Source organism: Manis javanica, chromosome 15 (genome assembly GCF_040802235.1).
Source record: "Manis javanica isolate MJ-LG chromosome 15, MJ_LKY, whole genome shotgun sequence".
Lineage (NCBI taxonomy): Eukaryota > Metazoa > Chordata > Mammalia > Pholidota > Manidae > Manis > Manis javanica.
Genome location: NC_133170.1, coordinates 48,643,399 through 48,662,811, shown reverse-complemented (window position 1 = coordinate 48,662,811; position 19,413 = coordinate 48,643,399). Strand labels below are relative to the sequence as shown.

At 38.9% G+C, this 19,413-nt stretch overlaps 1 protein-coding gene across 1 annotated transcript in view; it reads right to left on the bottom strand.

Annotated features, from left to right (window-relative positions):
• Positions 1-18,633, bottom strand: part of RARB (retinoic acid receptor beta) — a 368,014-nt gene extending 349,381 nt beyond the window's left edge. Inside the window, exon 1 of the mRNA XM_037008587.2 lies at positions 18,223-18,633. Coding sequence (XP_036864482.1) covers positions 18,223-18,400 — 178 coding nt within the window. The 5' untranslated portion in view covers positions 18,401-18,633. The remainder of the gene's footprint in view (positions 1-18,222) is intronic.
• Between the last annotated feature and the right edge of the window lie 780 nt (positions 18,634-19,413).

Below are 19,413 nucleotides of genomic sequence, written 5' to 3'. Positions count from 1 at the left end.
AAAAAAGTTTTAATTCTCATTATTGGCATATTAAAAGTTCACTTTTATTGTCTATGCAGTATTTTATTGAGTAGGTATATCTTATTTTCAATAATTTCTCAGTCAAGGAGGTTATTTACATTGTATTTAGACCTTTGAAGACCACATTCACTTTGGCCTAACTCTGCGGAGAAGTGATATATTCACTGAGCAGACTGGATAATGAAGTTCTAATTATTTCCTATGAAAAATAAATTATCAGTAATAATTACATCCTTTAGTCTACCTATTTACAGATTTATCATGGCTTGTTTATCCTATCTTCAAAAAAAGGGCAAAATTGGATTGAGATTGGTTGTCAGTGTAAAACTTGAACAAGTTATTTCATTCTTGAAAATTTATCCAAAGAAAATAATTTTTTAAAATGGAAGGAAAGCAAAAGCTTGGATGTGAGGTTATTATTTTCTGTACCAGTATTAAAAATAGAAATCACTGACAGTGACTATAATGGGGTATGTGGTGGGGACTTGATAATGGGGAGAATCTAGTAACCACAATGTTGCTCATGTAAGTGTATATTAATGATACCAAAATTAAAAAAAATAGAAATCACTTAAATGCTGAAAATGCATGGAGTGGTTTACCTCTATCCCACAGAGTATCTTACAGAAATTAAAGTGGTAGTTATGAAACACGTATCATAATAATAAAAGAAAAAAACAATTCTTATAAAAGGATTTTAAGTGCCTTATGTAACATACATAAAGTGAACTGAAAGAAAACGGAAAATTGGTTCAAGAAACTAGAATTCGATGTGGGAAAGAAATATGATTCACAAAGGAAGGCAAATCTGGAAAAAGTTCACCATAAATCCCATACTTAAAGCAGACAACAGAAGTGTGCTAAACCTTCTAGGAAGCAATGCAAAAGAGGGCTATGGGGCATCAAATGAGTCTTTGTGGCTACAGATAAAGGTGTTTTTTGCTCACTAGAAACGTGATCATTTGTACTATAGAAATCAGAGAAGACTTTTCTCCTGTAATGGCTCATAAAGAGAAATATACTGTGTAATATAGCAAGTAATATCCTCAACAATGTCTGCCAGAGCCACAAGCAACAGCATATGTTTGTAATAGAAAGACAGAAACCGTAATTAAAAATTGTTATTGCTTTATGACTACAATGATATAAAATGCTATAGCATAAGTACCAAGGTCAAAATAAAAGTAAGGAAAATAGAGTTAATTTTCTAGAGATGTATTTTAGATAAATTACACTGATTCATTCTGATGCTTCAGCATTGGGACATTCAGTAGCTATTTCTATTCAATAAACACATGCATTAAAATAAATTGAAGACTATAATACCTACAGACAAATATGAGAAAATAATCTAAATTGTAGTGACTATCTTTATTGTAAATTTAGTCCCTAAAAACACAGCTAACTTCACTAAATGATTGACCAATGGTTTTAAAACAATTACATTGATTTCTGATCAAAATCTTTCAAAATCTCTCTAGCAGGAAATCTTGAGACTAATTAGCTTATGAGGGGCCCCAAGAGGCTAAAGTGCTTCCTTTTGAGAAATTATTTAACTATAAGATGTCATTTAGTTTTACTTATATAATCATACTAAAAAGGCTTCTGATATTTAGAGTCACTGGGCAAAGAACATCCTTGTGTCCTGTAAGATTCAAAGATTAGGAATAGATAAATACTGGAGTTTGAACATGGAAAGCTCTCAGTCACTGTGGGCTTCTGCAAAGCTGTTTAAACAAGCGCTTTCAGGATAACTCCGCTGTGACCCTGCATTATGTCAACACTCAGTCCTTCCCCTAAGAGGCTCCACATCTCCCTGCCCAGTTCCTCGTCTCCATGCCCTCCCTGCTTCCTTGTCTGCATTACATTAAAGAAAAAGTACACAGCAGGAAGTTCACAGGGCTTCTTGACTATGTAATGTCAGAGACAACATGGGGAACTTCTTTCCCAAAGATTTGATTTGTCATCAAAGCACACTACTGGGCCTTGCTACCCTGAATTGGAGATACTTTCATCTCCACTGAGAGACTGTAATTTAGGAACATAGAATTCCTGGTTTGGGAGTTACCATTTCCGTTCTTGCAAAGACGGTATAAACCGCGTCGAAGTCTTCCTGCAAAGCAAGTTTCTTCGTTACTGTCCAGCCTAGTTACTGTAAAGCAACCCAGTAAAGTGGTTTAAAAGCTCAGGATGGATCTTGTCATTTATTCCCCTGTGTGTTTTGGAATGAAAATTTGTAGTCATCTGTTTTTTTGGATTCTTTCCTTCACTCAGTGCAGTTAGTGAGATTCTCCCTGTTGAAAGGCATCATCCGAATTGAAGTTGGAGATGATGCAGGAATTACCCTCAACGAGGTAACAATTTCATGTGAGGGATGAATGAGCCCACTGACCACATTATAAGATGGGGTAATCAAAATTCTTTATTAGAGATATAACGCTTATGTGATGAGGGTCCAGAGGAGGTAAAGATCAATTCCACGGGGAACGTTGATTGAAAACGGGAGAGTATATTGGCACCAGTGTTTTGAGCGTTAGACTGAGAAATGTGACCGTCTGGGGCTTTTCAAACTTTCCCCTCCTCTCCCTTTCATTGGACTAAAATGTCCTGTTAACACATGAGAGAAATGCGGAAGTTGTGCTAGGGTCTCTAATACAAGCTGACAATCCTTCCATAACTTTGTATTTTCAGAATCCTTTTTGTCTTCTACACCCTGGACATGAGAAGAAAGAGGAGAAAGATGGGCGAGGCCCCCAACACAAATCCATGGAATCCAAACAGCTCAGTTGCTTTCAGCGTGTTAATCAACTGACTCAATTTATCACAAGTTGCTGAACCAGATGATTTTTTTTTTTGATGGCACATCTGGCAATATCATAAAAACTCCAAGTCCCAAGTGATTAGGCAGGAATTACTTTTGTAAATCATTTATGACTATTACTGATGTGAACTCATTCTGAGGGGCAAGCTACAGAAGTAGCCAAGGACAAAGAAAAAAAATCTGGATGTTGGGAGAAGATCCTTTCTCTTCGAGATGCCATTTAGAAAGGGCTGCCATTTATCATCTGAAACTAGGAAACTGCCGTCATTAATAGATTGGAATTAATTAAGGATACCTCGTGGAATCACCCAGCAGTCTCTTTTTCATTTGCCTGTTAAAGAAATGCATTCTTTAATTGAGCCGTTGAAGCTCTCCATGAAAAAAAATGTGGCACCCTGAGACCTCACAGGGCACCATCCGGTTAAGCATCGCCTGCTGTGCTCTGTAATGCAAGATCCACGATCAGATTATGAAATGCTCCATATTTCCCCTCAGAGACAAACAACAAAACAACACATTGTTGAACTTGTCAGTACTTGTCGACCACCCAAAAGAAGGCATCATTATTTGGAAACATAACCATCTGCTATGGTGGTTTCTGCTGAATACGTGATGTGTCTGGGGGCGGGGGCAGGGACAGGAGCGTGGGAGCACGTTTGTGGATTCTTCTCTCCGGTGTCCAAGGAAAATTAAAACTCATAGAGGAAAATACACCCTTAAACCCGTTTGCTTCTGCTGAGGTGGTTTTCCTTCCATGAGAAAGAGTCTTAGTTCTAGACATTATTATTTTCCATTTCCACTCTATCTTCAAGTCCTTCATATTCCTTTTCTTCCCCCATCTCCTTATCAACAAACAGACCCATGGAAGATAAATCTGGCTTAATTGCAAAGTACCTCCTCAGCACTCTTGCCGTCTGTCCTAAGGCTGGTCCTACTTCCAGGCGAATAAAATCTGGGCACAGCAACGCCAAGAGGACCGTGCAAGGTGAGGTGATTCATCAAAGGGCCGCACAAGCCGGGTCATGGTGGAAGGTTCTCTGACTCCAAGGTCTACACTTTCAAACATGCTGCTCTACCTTTTCCATGACCTGGTGCCTGGTGGAGCTGATTCAAAATTGTTCTGGGAGGAAAAACCCTGTTCCTAGGAGGGACTGGGCCTTTGACTCCCCTCGTCCCCCTCAGGTCCTTGTCAAGGGACTATAGCCTCAGATTCATGGCTTCTCAATGCTTACAAAAATACTTGGCTGAGGAAAACAGCTTCTATAGAGAATCGCCTGAAGGCTATGAAGACCATTTATTTATCCTGATACTGTAATATTTATTTTTGGGTTAAGTTCAGATTCCAAGAGTTACATACCTGGAGATATTGTTTGGGACCCCACAGGGACCTGCTGTCACCAACCGAGAGTTGGAATGCATAATTTGGCCTACATTGAGGGATGTTATTAAACATAACAAACACAAACAAAGTTGGATTTGTTCTATTATTGTGATGTGCTTCAGGATACAGTCATCTGTGCTTCTCTGGATGGTTGGGTGACTTTATTTTTGAATCCCTTTATGTGAAACTGTGTGGACCCTCTTCTTGGCACAGGCTTTAGCTTGTCTGAGCAGCATTGATTATCTCCCTCACAGGAGGCATTTTAATACATTGGCCTCAGATATTCCCTATATTTATTTTCTCTATATTTTCAACCCATTTTCCCTATATTTATTTTCTCTTACTCTTTTACAATTTTTAAAAAGTAGTACATATAATTTTTTAAGTTGTTATAAATATTTTCCCAAATAAAATAGCACATATGTAAACAAGTTAACTAAAAAAAGAAGTCATCTCAGGTATTTGTTGTGGAACAAAACTAAATAACATATTTGGTTTCTCGTGTCAGTGGTAATTATGGTTTTTATAGACAGAAATGCTAATAATGTTTATAATCTCTCTGAGGTCTATTAAAACAGAAGAAGCTTTGGGCATGCGTGGAGTGCATGGGTACCACGTGCTACAATCCTAGAGGAAGCTGATAGAATAACTATTCTACTCCAAAATATCTTGGAAATTCTGCCACTGCAGGGTCAGAACCTTAGCTTAAAAGTTACTATTTCAAAATGCAAGTGTCCCTCTGAAGGCTTAATCCCTTGGAAATGGAATTTTAATGAACACTTTTAATGTGGCACTTAGCTCTTAGAAGACAAGGATTCTGATTTAGGTAGGATATTTGTTTCAGTTACTGAATTAGCTCAAGACAATGTCTCTCTTCTTTTATTTTAATCAATTATGTAAGTTATTATTTAATGCATTCATTCACACAACAAACATTTACTGAGCACCTACTATGTGCCCAGCACTAAGAAGTGAGGATACCATGGTGAACAAGACACTTTGAAACCCTGAATAAAGATAAAATATTACAGAGGATCTCATGACTCAGAAATAAATACTATTAATATGCTCCCCAGAATTTGTCCTCGATCTATATAAACACTCTCAAACATAAACATTATATAGCTGCTAAAAAGAGAATAAGTATTTTATTATTAATATTAAGTATTTTATCATTAATAATATTAATACTTAATATTTAAAACTTGATTCTATTAATTCTTTAACTTGTTTTTTCCACTGAACATTTTCACATCAATATGTTCATTTTGCTATCAAAATTTTAAAAGACTACTGATTTTTATTCTCTCTGCATTTTAATCACTTACCTTTCATTAGCCAGGAAACTGGCTTCCAGTTTCTGTTTTTTTGTTTAACTATAAACAAGTCTGTGCTAATATCTGTGTTCTCCCAAGCACACTAAAGCATTTATTTTTTACAAATAAGTTCACAGAAGCAAAAATGCAAAGCCATCAATGTGAATATTTTAAGGCCCTTGTCATTTACTATAAAATTATTCCACAGAAAAGATACATCAATTTTTATTCTTACCATCAAGGCTGCGTGTGAGTGTTCATTTCTCTGTAGCCTGAATAACAATGGGAACTTTCTTTTAAATCTTTGCCTTCTCATAAGCAAGAAATAAATCTTAATTAACATTTCACTTAAAATATGTATTTGTACAATGACTTTAAGACTGAAACTAAAACTAAAAATTTTTATCAGTCATTTGCCTTTTTTTAACATGAATTTTATATTCAAGGATATTGCCATTTTGCTCTAATTTTCCTTTCTCCTATTTCTCACACATGAAGGATATAGTTATAGTTTTCTTATCTCTTTAATATTCATTTGGTAACTATAAAAACTTAACATATATATATGCATATGGTATAAGGCATAACAGCAAAATGAGTATTTAAGAATTAGAACTCTGTCACTTCCACTGTATCTGCCATGTGCTCCTTCCCTATACCATCCACTCCCTATCCCACTTAACCCCTAGGAGATATCTACTATCTCAAATTTGGTCTTTCTTATTCCCTTGATTTTTTAATGTATAGTTTTGTTACAAATAAATATTTGCCTATTGTTTTTTTAGACTTACAAAAATGTTAGCATCCTAAATATAGTCTCAAAGAATTTAACTCAACATTATTTCTATGATCTATCCATGTTGTTGCCTGTAACTTCATTTTCACTGATGAATACTACTGAATTTAGTGAATATGTCACTATTTTTACATTTGTATGCTCATTGATATTTGGGTGGTGTCTAGCTCTTTATGATTTATGAAAATTTTAAAATGTGAATCCTGATATTCATATTAAAGAGTTTCTCTAGGACAGTACCTAGAAGACAAATTGCTTGGTCATAGGAAATCTAAATAGTCAACTTTGTAGGATCGTGTTAAGTTATTTTCAAGATGGTTATAGTGAGTAATTTAGACTCTCAATGGCAATATATCCCAGAGTATCTGTTCATTGATATTCTCTGAAGACTTGGCAATATTATCACATGTCATAACTTTTGTAACTTTAATAGATTTGAAATGGCACTGGTTACGGGGGGCATCTAATTTGCATTTCCTTAATTAGGGATATGAGAGATATGAGGTTGACAAGGGACATTTGAGTTTTTTTTAGTAAAATGAGGTCAACTTTTGTTTTGAATTATGTTTTTCTTATGATTTGTAAAAGTTGTTTATGTATTCTTTATATATTCTATACCGTCTGTCTTGTCCACTGCTTGCAATGGGAGTGTTGTATTCTCAGCCTCCAGCCTCGTCTTTTTCCATGACTTTCTATCATGTCTCTATTTGCCCAATACTGGATGCATATCTCTGTTTTCTGTTCTTCAAGTGGGAATCAAAAACTTGTGTCAAATACTACTGAAGATGTTAAACTTGACAGCAATATGTGTCTACTTAAACCTATTAGGGGATTCAGAAGTGAACAAAACAGTATTATCGATAGTGGCACATGCATCCTTTGATTTGTCATTTTTGGTTTTGGTTCTGGAATAAGATGTTTTATGGAAGAAGAAAGAAATCCTGACATTTCCCATAGAAGGTCAGAGCAGGAATCAAAGATGGAGAGAATGTCATGTTACACCTTAGAGATCTCCATCAGAACTCACAGGAATCCTTGTTTTGTCAAATGTTCCATCAAGCCATTCTGATAAAAGAGGCTTACCAAGCATGTTGAAGAGCAACTTTCCTTTTAACCATGTGGTCATCATTAAATTCTATTTACTTCTGTGCAATGTCAAGATTAATTTTTTTTTTCTTTAGGCATCTTTTGCTGGATTGGACAACTTCATAACCATTAAGCCATTAACATTAGAGTAGCTCGGTATTAATAGAAGCAAAAACATAATGTCTGAGAAATGTACATTATTATAGGCATCACTGAAATTAAATCAAGCATTATTAGAGTTAGTTTATAGAGACAAAGAGCCTGAAGTCCCCAGGAGAAAAGGAAGTTTCAGGCTTTGCCTAGGCTCCCTGATTCTGAAAGAGCTCACCAGTGAACAGTAACCTTGAATACACACGTATTTCTTGGATACAGACTCTTCAATAAATACAAAATTATTCAGCAGGTCAGGGTTACTCATGAAAAAGGGTCCTTTCTAATACGCAGCTTCAAGATCATCTCCTGGAGAATTGTGAAGTTTAAAGGAAAATCTTGGCAGTGTAGAAACTCTGTACAGTGAAGACTTCCACATGCTTAATTGAACTTTTAAGCAATATGGAAAAGTACATGTGCCTGTAGAACAACCTTTACATTTGGAAGCAATTGTTAGAATGAACAGCTGATGCAATGCCAGTCCTAGGACAGCAAGGGGTTTTGCTCAGGACTGGACAGATTCTGACTGGGCAGCAGAGATAAGAATACGTAGGAGCACTAGTATTTGTTAAGTCTTTACCGTTACAGCACTTTAGAAGTGGTTTACATGTATCAGCTGGTGAGAATCTCATCACAACCCTTTTAAGGGACCATTACTCTCCTTATTTTACAGGCGAGGAAGCTGAAGAACACCAAGGTACAAAAAGCTTGTTCACGGACACAGATGAGGATCTAGAAATAGATACTTCTCTAGCTTCAATTCTAAGCTCCTGCCCTCATGCACCATCCCCCCACATTATCTGCATTAACATAGTTTTTGGTTCATTAAAGTGAGCCCTTCCTAATCAGTACTTTTAACTTAGGTGGTCAGCCCCCAAATTAGGGGCGGTCTCTGCAGGGTACTTCCCACAGCGCCACATTTCGCGGTCTACCACCAAATAACAGCTGAATAACTTACTGCCGTCATTAGTGCCCACAGGGCTGCATATAACCACGGTCCTCGTTCCCCAAACTCCCCCAACATTTTATTTTGTCTAAACATTTGTAAAGCCTATGGGCATTTGGCAAAATATCTCAGCACTAAATTAACCATACACATTCTCACTGGAAAGTGATCCTTTGTGTCAGCACAATGGCTTTTTTTTTTTTGAGGTTTTTGGCAACAGATGAAAACAAAAGGAACTCTGTATTTGAATATTTTCATATTATTAAATTTGACATCTTACTGTGTAAGATAGTGGTCCAGGCACCCAGTTCACGGAAGGCAAAGTTGGACAGGGAAGGGTTCAGTGAGGCCCAGAATCCTTATGTAAGGCTCACACATGCTGCCAGCTTAGGTGGCCTCATGCATTTTTGAAAAGCTTTTAGGCCATGAGGAGCTAAAACATCCTAGATGTGGACAACTGGTGGGAGAAGATGGGAAGACCAGGACTCAAAGAGTAGAGCACTAATTGTATGACAAAACCAGCTTTATATATAAAAAAGAAGTTGTGGGGTAATGAAGGAAGGCACCAGATAAGCCAATAAGGGGATGTTTAAGTAATAAGTAACCAGTACTTATAAGGACAAGATCACTGCTACCAATAATCCTTCAGTGACTGGAACTTGAACTATGGACAGGTAACAGGAATGCGGCTTCTGGAGAATCTCACAGGCAGTGATGGGTAAGCCTACAGAGTTTTGAGGCAAAGACTTTAAAATTAAGAGCATAAATAGCTAGTAAAGAAGACATGTGGAGGTCAAGATGCAGGTGGGTGTTTAGCATCCAAGGGTAGGACAAAAAGAAAGTGAGAGGAAGAGGCAGATATTTATTTAAAAATATTATACACTTGTGTGGTCTCATGACCATGGACTTGCGGCTGCCAGAACCAAGGGACATTGGCTCTGAAGGAAAGAAGAAGAGCTCCTGCAATGTTATTCATTCGTTCAAGCTAAGGGGCTGACATAATATGGGAAAAGGAAGTCCTTGGGAGGATAAAATGATGAGAAAACAGCTGAGTTACTAGATACATCTAGAGAGGAAGAGATTGAAAGCATATATTTCCCTTCTTCAGTGTGAGAAGGTTAAGACCCAATTAATTTCCTAGGGCTGCTTTAACAGAGTGTCCCAAATAGTTCTGGAGGCCAGAAGCCCAAATTCAAGGTGCTATCAGGGCTGTTTCCTTCTGAAGGCTGTGCGGGAGGATCTGGCCCACACCCCTCCCCCAGGTCCTGGTGCTCTGCTGGCCATCTCTGGTGTTCCTTGTCTTGAGGCCACATGACTCCAATCACCACATGGCAATCTCCTTGGATCTCTACCTCAGTGTCCAAATTTCTCCTTTTCATAAGGACGCAATCCTGTTGGATTAGGGCCCATCCTAATGACTTCATTGTAACTTGATCACATGAGAAGATTTTATTTCTGAGAAAAGTCACATTCGCATATATGCGGGTTTAGGACTTCAACACTGTTTTGGGAGACACAATTCAACCCATAACAGTCTTGTAAGTTTTTCTGGGTAAATCCTAAAATGGCATCCCACGGGAGGTAGAATCTGACATGGTACCAAGCGAGCACTGATAATTCTGATGGATTTGTCCAGCAAACTATAAGGGCCTCGGAGTGCCTACCGCAGCACCTAACACGATTAGGTTTAATACACAGGAAGAGTGCACTCATGCATAACCATACATTTGATTCCCTTTTGCACATCCTGGGGGCACTGGTTACACATTAATAAATGGAGGCAAGGGCTGGGTGGTCCCTGCAGACTCCACCTGCCACGCCAAGATCTTTTGCATATGGCTTTTTCCAGTGCCACACCCACTGCCCCATGCCAGGCATAATCATTGGATTTGGTTTCCCAAACCTTTCCCTGTCCATTCCACTTACAAACATCCTTCCTCTCCTCCCTGTGGTTAGGACATTCACATCCTAAGCAGTGTATTTGATACTGCTAGTGTTCACTGACTCGCGTATTCATTCATCCACCTATCCATTCCAGTAAACTTCAACATTTTGGATGCAACATTTCTTTTAGTAACATATTTTATAAAGGCTGCTTTACTATTTCAAAGTGAAAGGCATAGCTAACATTGCCACATACACATTAACTCTTGAAGAAGTTAATATAAGGCCCTGATTGCAATATCAAGGATGGAGTCCAAGTAAGCAATTTATAATAAAATAGTATTTCAATGTGTAAATGCTCAGGCAAAAAGAAGTGGTAAGATGCTTGCCCTTTATGCAGAATTACAGTGACTACTTTACCTACCAATGCAGATTGATAAATACATGTGGTTTTGGTGACTTAAATATCAAAAACAGTACTGTCGTCAATGACATGATTTTCTGAAACTCTTAGAAACATTCCAAACATAACAAAGGTCAGCCTGCTCTTGATTTGCATGGCAATTACAGTCCTAAATAATTCAGGGTATAATAAAAGCATACAATATTTTGCATTCATATGTAAAATGGAGTTATGGTTTTAGGTTAAATTAATAATTATTTTGGGAGGGTTCTTAACATGAACTTCTGCTGGGACATTGGTAAGTCATGAAGATGTGAGCCAATTCTTTATTATTTGAAACTACTGCACACAGGGCAAGACTTTCAGCCTCCTAGTCCCTGCCCACTAAATGCCTGTAGTGTTGCCAGTCAGTGTTATATCCAAAAGTACATCCACAAATTTCCCAAATCCCCCACCAGCAAGAACCATTGATTCAGTCATTTCACAAACCTCTAATGAGTTTCTGCTCTGTGCCAGGCATCAGGCAACAGATGAGCAGAAGAGGAAAAGCTATGAGAACAACTGAGGACAGCTGAAGAGGACATACACAGTAAATCAAAGTATGCACAGTGAGTACGTGGGTGGGAGGGGATATTACAAACTTTACAAATTTAAGGCCTTAGAAGGCAAAGAGCAATCAGCATTTTAGATCTAAATGATTGTAGGTGATTATGGTTTCCCAAAAGGAGTGCAAAATCCTGGAAGCCAAAGACAGTGTCTTAAAACTCTTTGCAGTGCCTTGACATCCACTGCTAACACGGAGTTAGGTGACAAGAAGGCTGACTTTGGTCAGAGCAGCAAGAGTTCAAATCCAGTCCCACTGTTTTTGTCTGAGCAACCTTGGGAAAGTTGGTTATCTTAGTCTTTGTTTCTTTATTTTTCTTTTCCAGTTGACAGAGGTAATGAATGAAGGCTGCCAAATAAATGGCAGCTACTTTTCATATAATTCTCATGGCATAGTTAAAAAAGCAAGAGACCCCATGGTACCATCTGGCCATTGGCCAGTCTGTCTGGTGGCCTCAAGTCCTTAGAGGTAGGTTGGAGGAGTTCAAATAACAAGCTAGAGTCTCTCTCTGTCTCCTGTCTTTGCCTCTCTCTCTCCTTCCTTCCTTCCTTGTATCCCTCTCTCCCCCATCTCCTTCCCCTTCTCTTTCTCCTGTTTAAATTACCAAAAATCATTCAAACGTCAGAAGGATCCCAAATAGAAAAGACAGAGAAGCAAAGACAGAATAAGGAATGGCATCAGTTTAGTGACATAGCATAAATCACCAGTTTCTATGGGGTTGCTTTGAGATACATCCTGAAGACAGGCCAGAGGGCAGCCACCTGGTGGCAATTCCACCTGTCCTCATGTCCATCTACTTGTATGGAGGTTAACCTCCTATCACTCAAGGCCATCTGAATGGGTTTGTCATCATTAGGACCAAAATAACCTATCTGAAATGTACAGGAAATGTAGACTGATGAATTCATCCAGACAGAAATTTGGAACACATGGAAGGTCTTGTATCTCAGAGCCAACTCAGAGCTATTATGGTGATTCCAATATTCAGAAGGTTCAATTTTCATAAGGTCAAAAATGCTCTTTTTAAATGTCTGTTTAACTACCTAATAGGCAGAATATCTTAAGGAATCTAACATCAAGTCTAAACTTCTCTTTACTCTCTTCTTGGTCTTTTTTTGGTATATATTTTTCTAAACATGCTCTCCCTAAGACACATCGTTGGCAGGAGTAACTTAGAGGGAGATTCATTCCTGTTTTTATGACTGCTTCCGTGGACTGCAAGCCTATTTCTATTCAAGAACACACTTCCAAAGTTGAGATTCTCCTTTGGGCCTGTGGTTAATTTGATGAAATTAAACAATAATCTTTTTGTTCCTAATTCATGCTCACATACTCTTGATTTCTTTGGGGGTAAAGTTCGACAGACAGAATGAACCCAGCTCCTCATTAGAACCATTCAAAGGGTTACATGTTGTACTCAACCAGAGTCTGGGGAGATTGTGAAGGCTGGGCAGAGAGGATCTCTTATCATTGGAAGAGACGTTCAGGTAATCAGCAGCTGTTCGCCTTTAAGGAATGTACTCTTACATGGTGCACATGTGGCTCTAGGCCTATCTACAACCTCTGAAATGCGCCATCAGGCCACAGGCACAAATTCTACTTCTCAAACATTCGGGGAAAAGCCTTTGATGTCTCTTCTTCTCAGAAATTCTGAGAGGCCGAATGACAAAAGACAGACAAAACAGGCAAAATTTTTGTAACTAGTTTACTCTAATTCCTAAGTTTCTTCGACTGTATTTTATTGTATGTTAATTTGGCTTTAGAAATGCGAAGACTACATCTCACCTCTATGAACTATACTATTTTTTATTTGGCATTCATTAACTACCAACAGTGTACTAAGCCCCAGACATCTTAAGATTAGATGTGATCCCTGACCAGTGGGGTCACTGTGTATGAAGGACAAATATAACTCACAGCAGAAAGACAAGACTGCAGACCCAAGGGTGATGGATGATAGGAATTATTAAGTTGGTTTGAGCTGCCATCAATCTGCATGTATTGAAAACAGCATTAATGCCTCTGGGCCAGTTGTCCTGAACATGCAATAAGGGATTTCAATCTGGCCACACACCCTGCTTTAGACAAGCTGGGTAGACAAGGCTTTTCTTAGTTTAAGACAAGATATAGAAATAAGACTCATTTTATGTCCTGCCATTGGTAATTGTGAGACTCTCAGTCTGTCTCTCCAGAAGGTTGGGATTTTTTTAAGCAAATACCCTATTTTGTGATTTTGACAAGACAGTATTTTCTGGTCATTTAAGAAGTAGGGGAAAAGAGCTCTCATTTTAAGATGCTGGAGTTAAACTGAGATCATTCTGAGGGAGGCTCTGAAGCCAAAACTCTTAATATTTTCCAGTTTACAACAACCTATAAAAACACACATGTGTGGCAATAAAACAGACCACGCATTCATGAAAGGATCATAAAGAGAGACAGACGGACAGTTGTCCAACTTTCACAGACAGCTCTGGAACATTAAATTTTGAGTGTTTCCTCGCATAGCATATCAGGCTTTCCTCCTGTTGGAAGTCTTGCTTGCCTGGAGATGACGAGCTCTCTGCCCACAGGTCAGAGCTGAGCAGAGGCATCTGCAGTGACCCCCTAACAATCGACTCTACCCTTGTCTCCCCATTCCAATGAAAAACGATAGCTACTTCCACAGTAGTTGGTGAGAGGTTGTGAGGTCCTTTAAATGTCTTTCATCTCCAACAACTCCCTGAAGCATTATGGGAAAGAGATGCCCGTGGTGGAGCCCTGGGATTATCTAAGGGGTTAAGTTGGTTTGTGACCCAACATATTGGAAAAGACATGCACTTAGAGGCCCCAAGACTTGGGCTTAGGTTTTGGCTGCAACATTAACTATCTGTGTGAGCTGTTTACTTTCTCTAAGCCTCATGGTCTGCATCTGTGAAATGGGACTGTGCTAATGGCTTGGCAATAATATTAGAATAGAAAGCTATTAAAAAACTAAGAATGACATACATTAAATATTCAGCAGCTTATACACAAGGTGCTCAATACATATTTTTTCTTATTATTTTAATTTCCTTTTCTTAGATGTTTCCTAATTTCTAAGCTTAGAGAATCTCCATGATGTAAAAATTAAGTCAGAATGCAAAGAGAAGGATATGCACACACAGAAGATGCTTAAAGCTCACTTCTTCACTGCAAACATTTACTTTCCTCTAAGTTAGAAAGTTCTAGAGAGCAGAATTTCTCTTTCCCCTTGAATTGTGAAAGGTCACAAATGGTCATGCTGACAGTTAAGTACTCCATGCTGCAGAAAAACAGGTCTACTCCAGCGCAAACGAGGGAAAGATGGGGTGTTGGCCTGAAAATGGCATGGAGACCCAGAGAAAACCTGAGCTATCATATATAGAATCATTATCTGCTGGGATTAAAAAAGGCTTTGGGGATGATCTGATTTTATCCCTTTATACAACTTTTCTTTCTGATTTATACCCCATGTTTATCCTTAAAAGATTTGAATATGATTATTATAAAAGACTATTTGTTAAATAAAAATCTTTTACAGTTGATAGAAAAGAAATCCAGAGAGGTGAAATGATTGTAAATGAGAAGCTGGGTCAAGTACATCTTTAGATATAGGAATGGGGACATGTGTATGATAGGAAGACAGGTTCGTATGCAGAGTTCAGGTTCTGGTCTAGGAGAACAGGCTAACCAGAGAATCAGAAAGGAATAGAGGAAAGAGTGGGTGTAACATCAGTAGCTGCTATGGAAATTGTTCTTTCTTTTGAGGTAGAAGTTTATTGAGCCTTTATAATTACATAGTGCTGAAAGAACCTTATTACGGGGGCAGGAGAATTTATTCTTTCTGGCTGAACTTCAGAATCTAGACATGCAGAGATTATGAAATAAACATCAGCAAATCCCCTTGTTCAATGACATGACCCTCTTTGTGAAGTCATCCCCCACATGTTCTCTTTGCATTCCAAATCAGCCAGCTTTTCTACCTAAGCATGGGTTTGCTGGTGATGGAGACTTTATAGAATTCAGCTACCAACCTAACTATTCTCAGTACATGAATAAAACTTTAAGTTTAATCTTAGTCAAGGGGAAGTCTGTGTGGAACTTTAAGATCTTACCCATGTTCCTGGTCTTTCTACACCAGAGGCTGTACCAAGACAACTCCCTACTCAAGGGCCAACTAACAGGCGGCATGTTAATAGTGGCTTTTTTCAATGAGCATCATCTGAGTGGCTTCCATGGGCTTTGTAGCAAAAAGTAATCAGGCAAGGTATTATCCAGGGGGTGAATGAAGTCAGTTTGAGGTTTCCACCTGGACTTTCTGGGCCTCATCCTTTTTCTGCCCCCTTGAGAGTTTTCAGCCACCTTCAAAGGTCCTGCTGTGCAGTACCCTCTTCCCAAGGCCCTCAGGATAAACTGTAATCAATTATTTATCCCCTTTTTAAAAGTGTAAGCCCTCTCCTTCTAAAAGTTGAGCTATATGAAATTGCCAATATTTGGCCAATTTTAATCTAGAAAAATGGCAGTTGCCTTACTAATTTAATGTAGTAGTGATGGAATCTTGGCTGTATTAGCAATTGTGAAATGAAAAGAATAGCCTTGCATTTAGAGGTGAAAGGAGTCTCAGGTATGATCTAGCCCAGCCCACTCAGGGTACAAGGCTGAGCCACTGAGATGCAGATGAAGGGAAGGAATTAGGAAAGCTGACATCACCAGTTCCATAAGAGTCTGGTTACATTCAGGATGATTTGATTCCTAGCCCTGCTTATCTCCATATCACAGGTCAGAAAACTTATTCTGTGAAGGGCAAGATAGCAGATATTTTAGAATTTGCGGGCTATATGGTCTCTAACACTGTAGTACAGAAGCAGCCATAGAAAATATATAAACATATGAATGAGTGTGTCTGTGTTCCAATAAAACTTTATTTACAAAAACAGGTGGCAGGTCGGATTTGGCCTACAGGCTCTAGTTTGCCAAGCACTGCTCTACAGAATTGTTAGACCTACAAATATGTGCAAGCAGATGGGTGAGAGGTTTGTATATTGAAAGCCTGTTCAAGGGTTTGGGGATGTCCCTCACCCCTCCATTTACTATGTTATTTTCCTTAAAATCAGCAGTCAAAGAAGCCCAACGTTACTGGAATTTGCTGGTGGGTACCTAGGGGCTGCAGCCGCTTTTGAGTTCCCCATCTGCAAGATTAGATCACTCAATATGGGAATAATACTCATGCTTTAACTCCTTGCCTACATCTACACAATATACTTCTGATTTACGTAAAGAAATGTATTAGAATGTGCTGCCCATCAAGCTGAGCAATGGAATTAGATACCGAGGCTTTTGGGTGAAATTTTAATAGTTTTAACAATCATTTAATCAGACTCCTTCTTGTGTTAGCTGAAAGTCACTCCATTATATCATTTGCATGTTGGGTGGATAGGGGGGTTTTAATTGGCACCTGGGTCAGGAAGACATTCTGAATACAGGTATTCTTTCTATATCCTCTGATACCCAAGAAGCTAGTTTGGCTTCATCTACTTTCAATTTGAACTTCAGAAGCCTGGGAAAATGTTATTAAGCAACTGAAAAGACTTTATTGGTCACATGCCCTGGCCAGAAATTCAAAACACGGAAGGGAGGAATTATAATCATACCAGGGAGGAAAACAAGTCAGTATATAACCAGTGTGATAACGCTGCAATTGTAATCAGCAACCCTGCCCTGAAAGCCTGTCCATCCGTCTGGTCATCCACCCATCCATCTATCCAATCAGCCTACTATTTTTGAAGGCACTGTGCCGTTTGCTAGAGGGTCCCAGTTAGTTGGAGCAAGCTCCTTGCTTCCAGTGAACTCGGACTGTAGTAGGAGGGAGAAGGTAAGGCATAAAGGCCACACTACAGAAAAATTAAAGCAGTCTTTAAAAAGAAAAGCTTCTAAGTACCGAGTCAGGACTTGAAGGGATTCCTTTAAGAGCAGCAGAACATGCAATCATCATGAGGAGGGGCTCTGAGGACGTCCGGGGAACTGAAAGAACGCAGAGAAGTGGTGGGCAGCCCCGTGCGGCAGGGGTGGACCACGCGCCGTTCCACCTCCAGGGGCCAGACCAGGTGACCTGTTTTTGAAAGGTGGAAGAGCTCACTAGCTACCAAAATTTGTCCTGAAACAGGCAGAATTAAAAGAAAAGAAAAGAAATCACATAATAGGGATGCTTTCTATGAGTAAATTATTATTTGTCTTGAGGAATTCTTACTACTTTATAACACTTGATACAGAACATTTTAGAGATGATCAGAGGTAAGAAACAGCACAGAATCAAAAGTGGCCAAGGACATGGAAAAAGTTATGTTGTTTGAATGGGTAGCAAAGGTCCCTGTGAAGTTGGAATAATTTCAGATACTATCTGCACCCAGGAAATGGGGAAGAGGTCCAAAGGAGACAGCACCACCAAAAGTGATGTTAAATCCAGGATTACCTTAATGATTTTTATAGTGTCATTGCCTAAGGCACTGTTCATATTACTTACCAACTAGCCGGTTTGTTCAGGTATATTGGTTACATCTGTTGACTGCTTTCCGGGCTTATATTTTATGAAATAGAACAAAATACCGATGTGGTTTTGAATGAACTAAATTCCCAAATTCACCATGTAGCAGATCTCAAATTATATTTCTGCTGAGAGAACTAAAGGTACAATTCTAGACCAAGAGAAACCAACGCTTGACAAAATGAAAACTCACCCTGGGTAGGAACTGTCCTGTGTTTGCAGGTCCATTAAGCCAATCAAGCAAGAGCAAAGAGATCAAATTCCAGGGGTACTTACTCGCAGGCGACGGTGTGCTGCATCCACTCGGAGGGGGGTGACCGTGCAGGCCATGGAGGGGAGGCAGGGAAAGTCCTCCGATGACCGGTGGGAAGAGCAATGGGTAGGGTGCAGCTGGATAGTGAGTCATGTGTCCATTCACTGCTGGGACGGGACATGCGTGGCTACTGGTGGTCATGGTTCGGGCCTCACAGAATGAAAGGTGCTCTGGGGTGGGGACACATCACTCCAGGCCTTGAACCAAAGTGTGGAAGGTAAATTCAGGGCCAGAGTTGAGTCTGAGCTGAGTTCTGGGCCAAAGGCAAGACAGTTCAACAGACGACCTTGCTTTTCCCCAGCGTGGTTTCTGCACCTCTCATTTTGCTATGCTGATTCCAGAAAGGATGCCTTTTTGTTGTTGTTGTTCAGCTTCTCAGTGTAAGGCTGGGAAATCCATCACTTTAAAAGTCCAGAGCTGCTAATCCTATAAGAAAAAAAGTATATCTCACACAAGTCAAAAATATTTTCTTCTTAAGTTATTATGCAAAAAATCTCAAATATTAATCGTTGTCTCCTACTTTGCACTTCTTTCTCTATACTCACTACCTTCATTTTCTTAAATGAAGAATATACAACAGAGAGCTTCTACATAATTTCAAAATAACCCTGACTATCTGATATTAAATATCAACCTTCCCCCCTCCACCCATTCATTCCCTATATTCCTCACCTTGCTTAAGTTTTCTCCATGTTACTTAACTCACTGCAGGTGGGACAGTTTTTGACCCTCTCTGTGATTAGAATGCCCTCAATCAGGAGAGCAGTTTTTCTTTTTTGTTAATGGCTATGTTTTAAGTTCCTATAAGAATAACTGACAGGTGTTTAATACTCAATAGTATTTACTGAATGAATGAATGAAATTTTTTTTCCTTGCTTCTGTTCTTGTAGAAAATTGATAGTTTGGTGTCTTAACCTACCTGCTTTCAAGATTTTACATATTATATACAAACAACTTTGGATTTTAATCCATCCATTTGGAATGGCATACCCAGTAAGATAAACATAAATGTAAGAAAAAACTATAATGAAAAGAGACATGAAAATCAGTGAAATATTTTGTATCAGTTCCTTATTGTTAACAGTAGACACCTCTCTTGTAAGGACACCATCCATCCATCCCTCACTCATGAATCAACAGGTACCTACAATGGT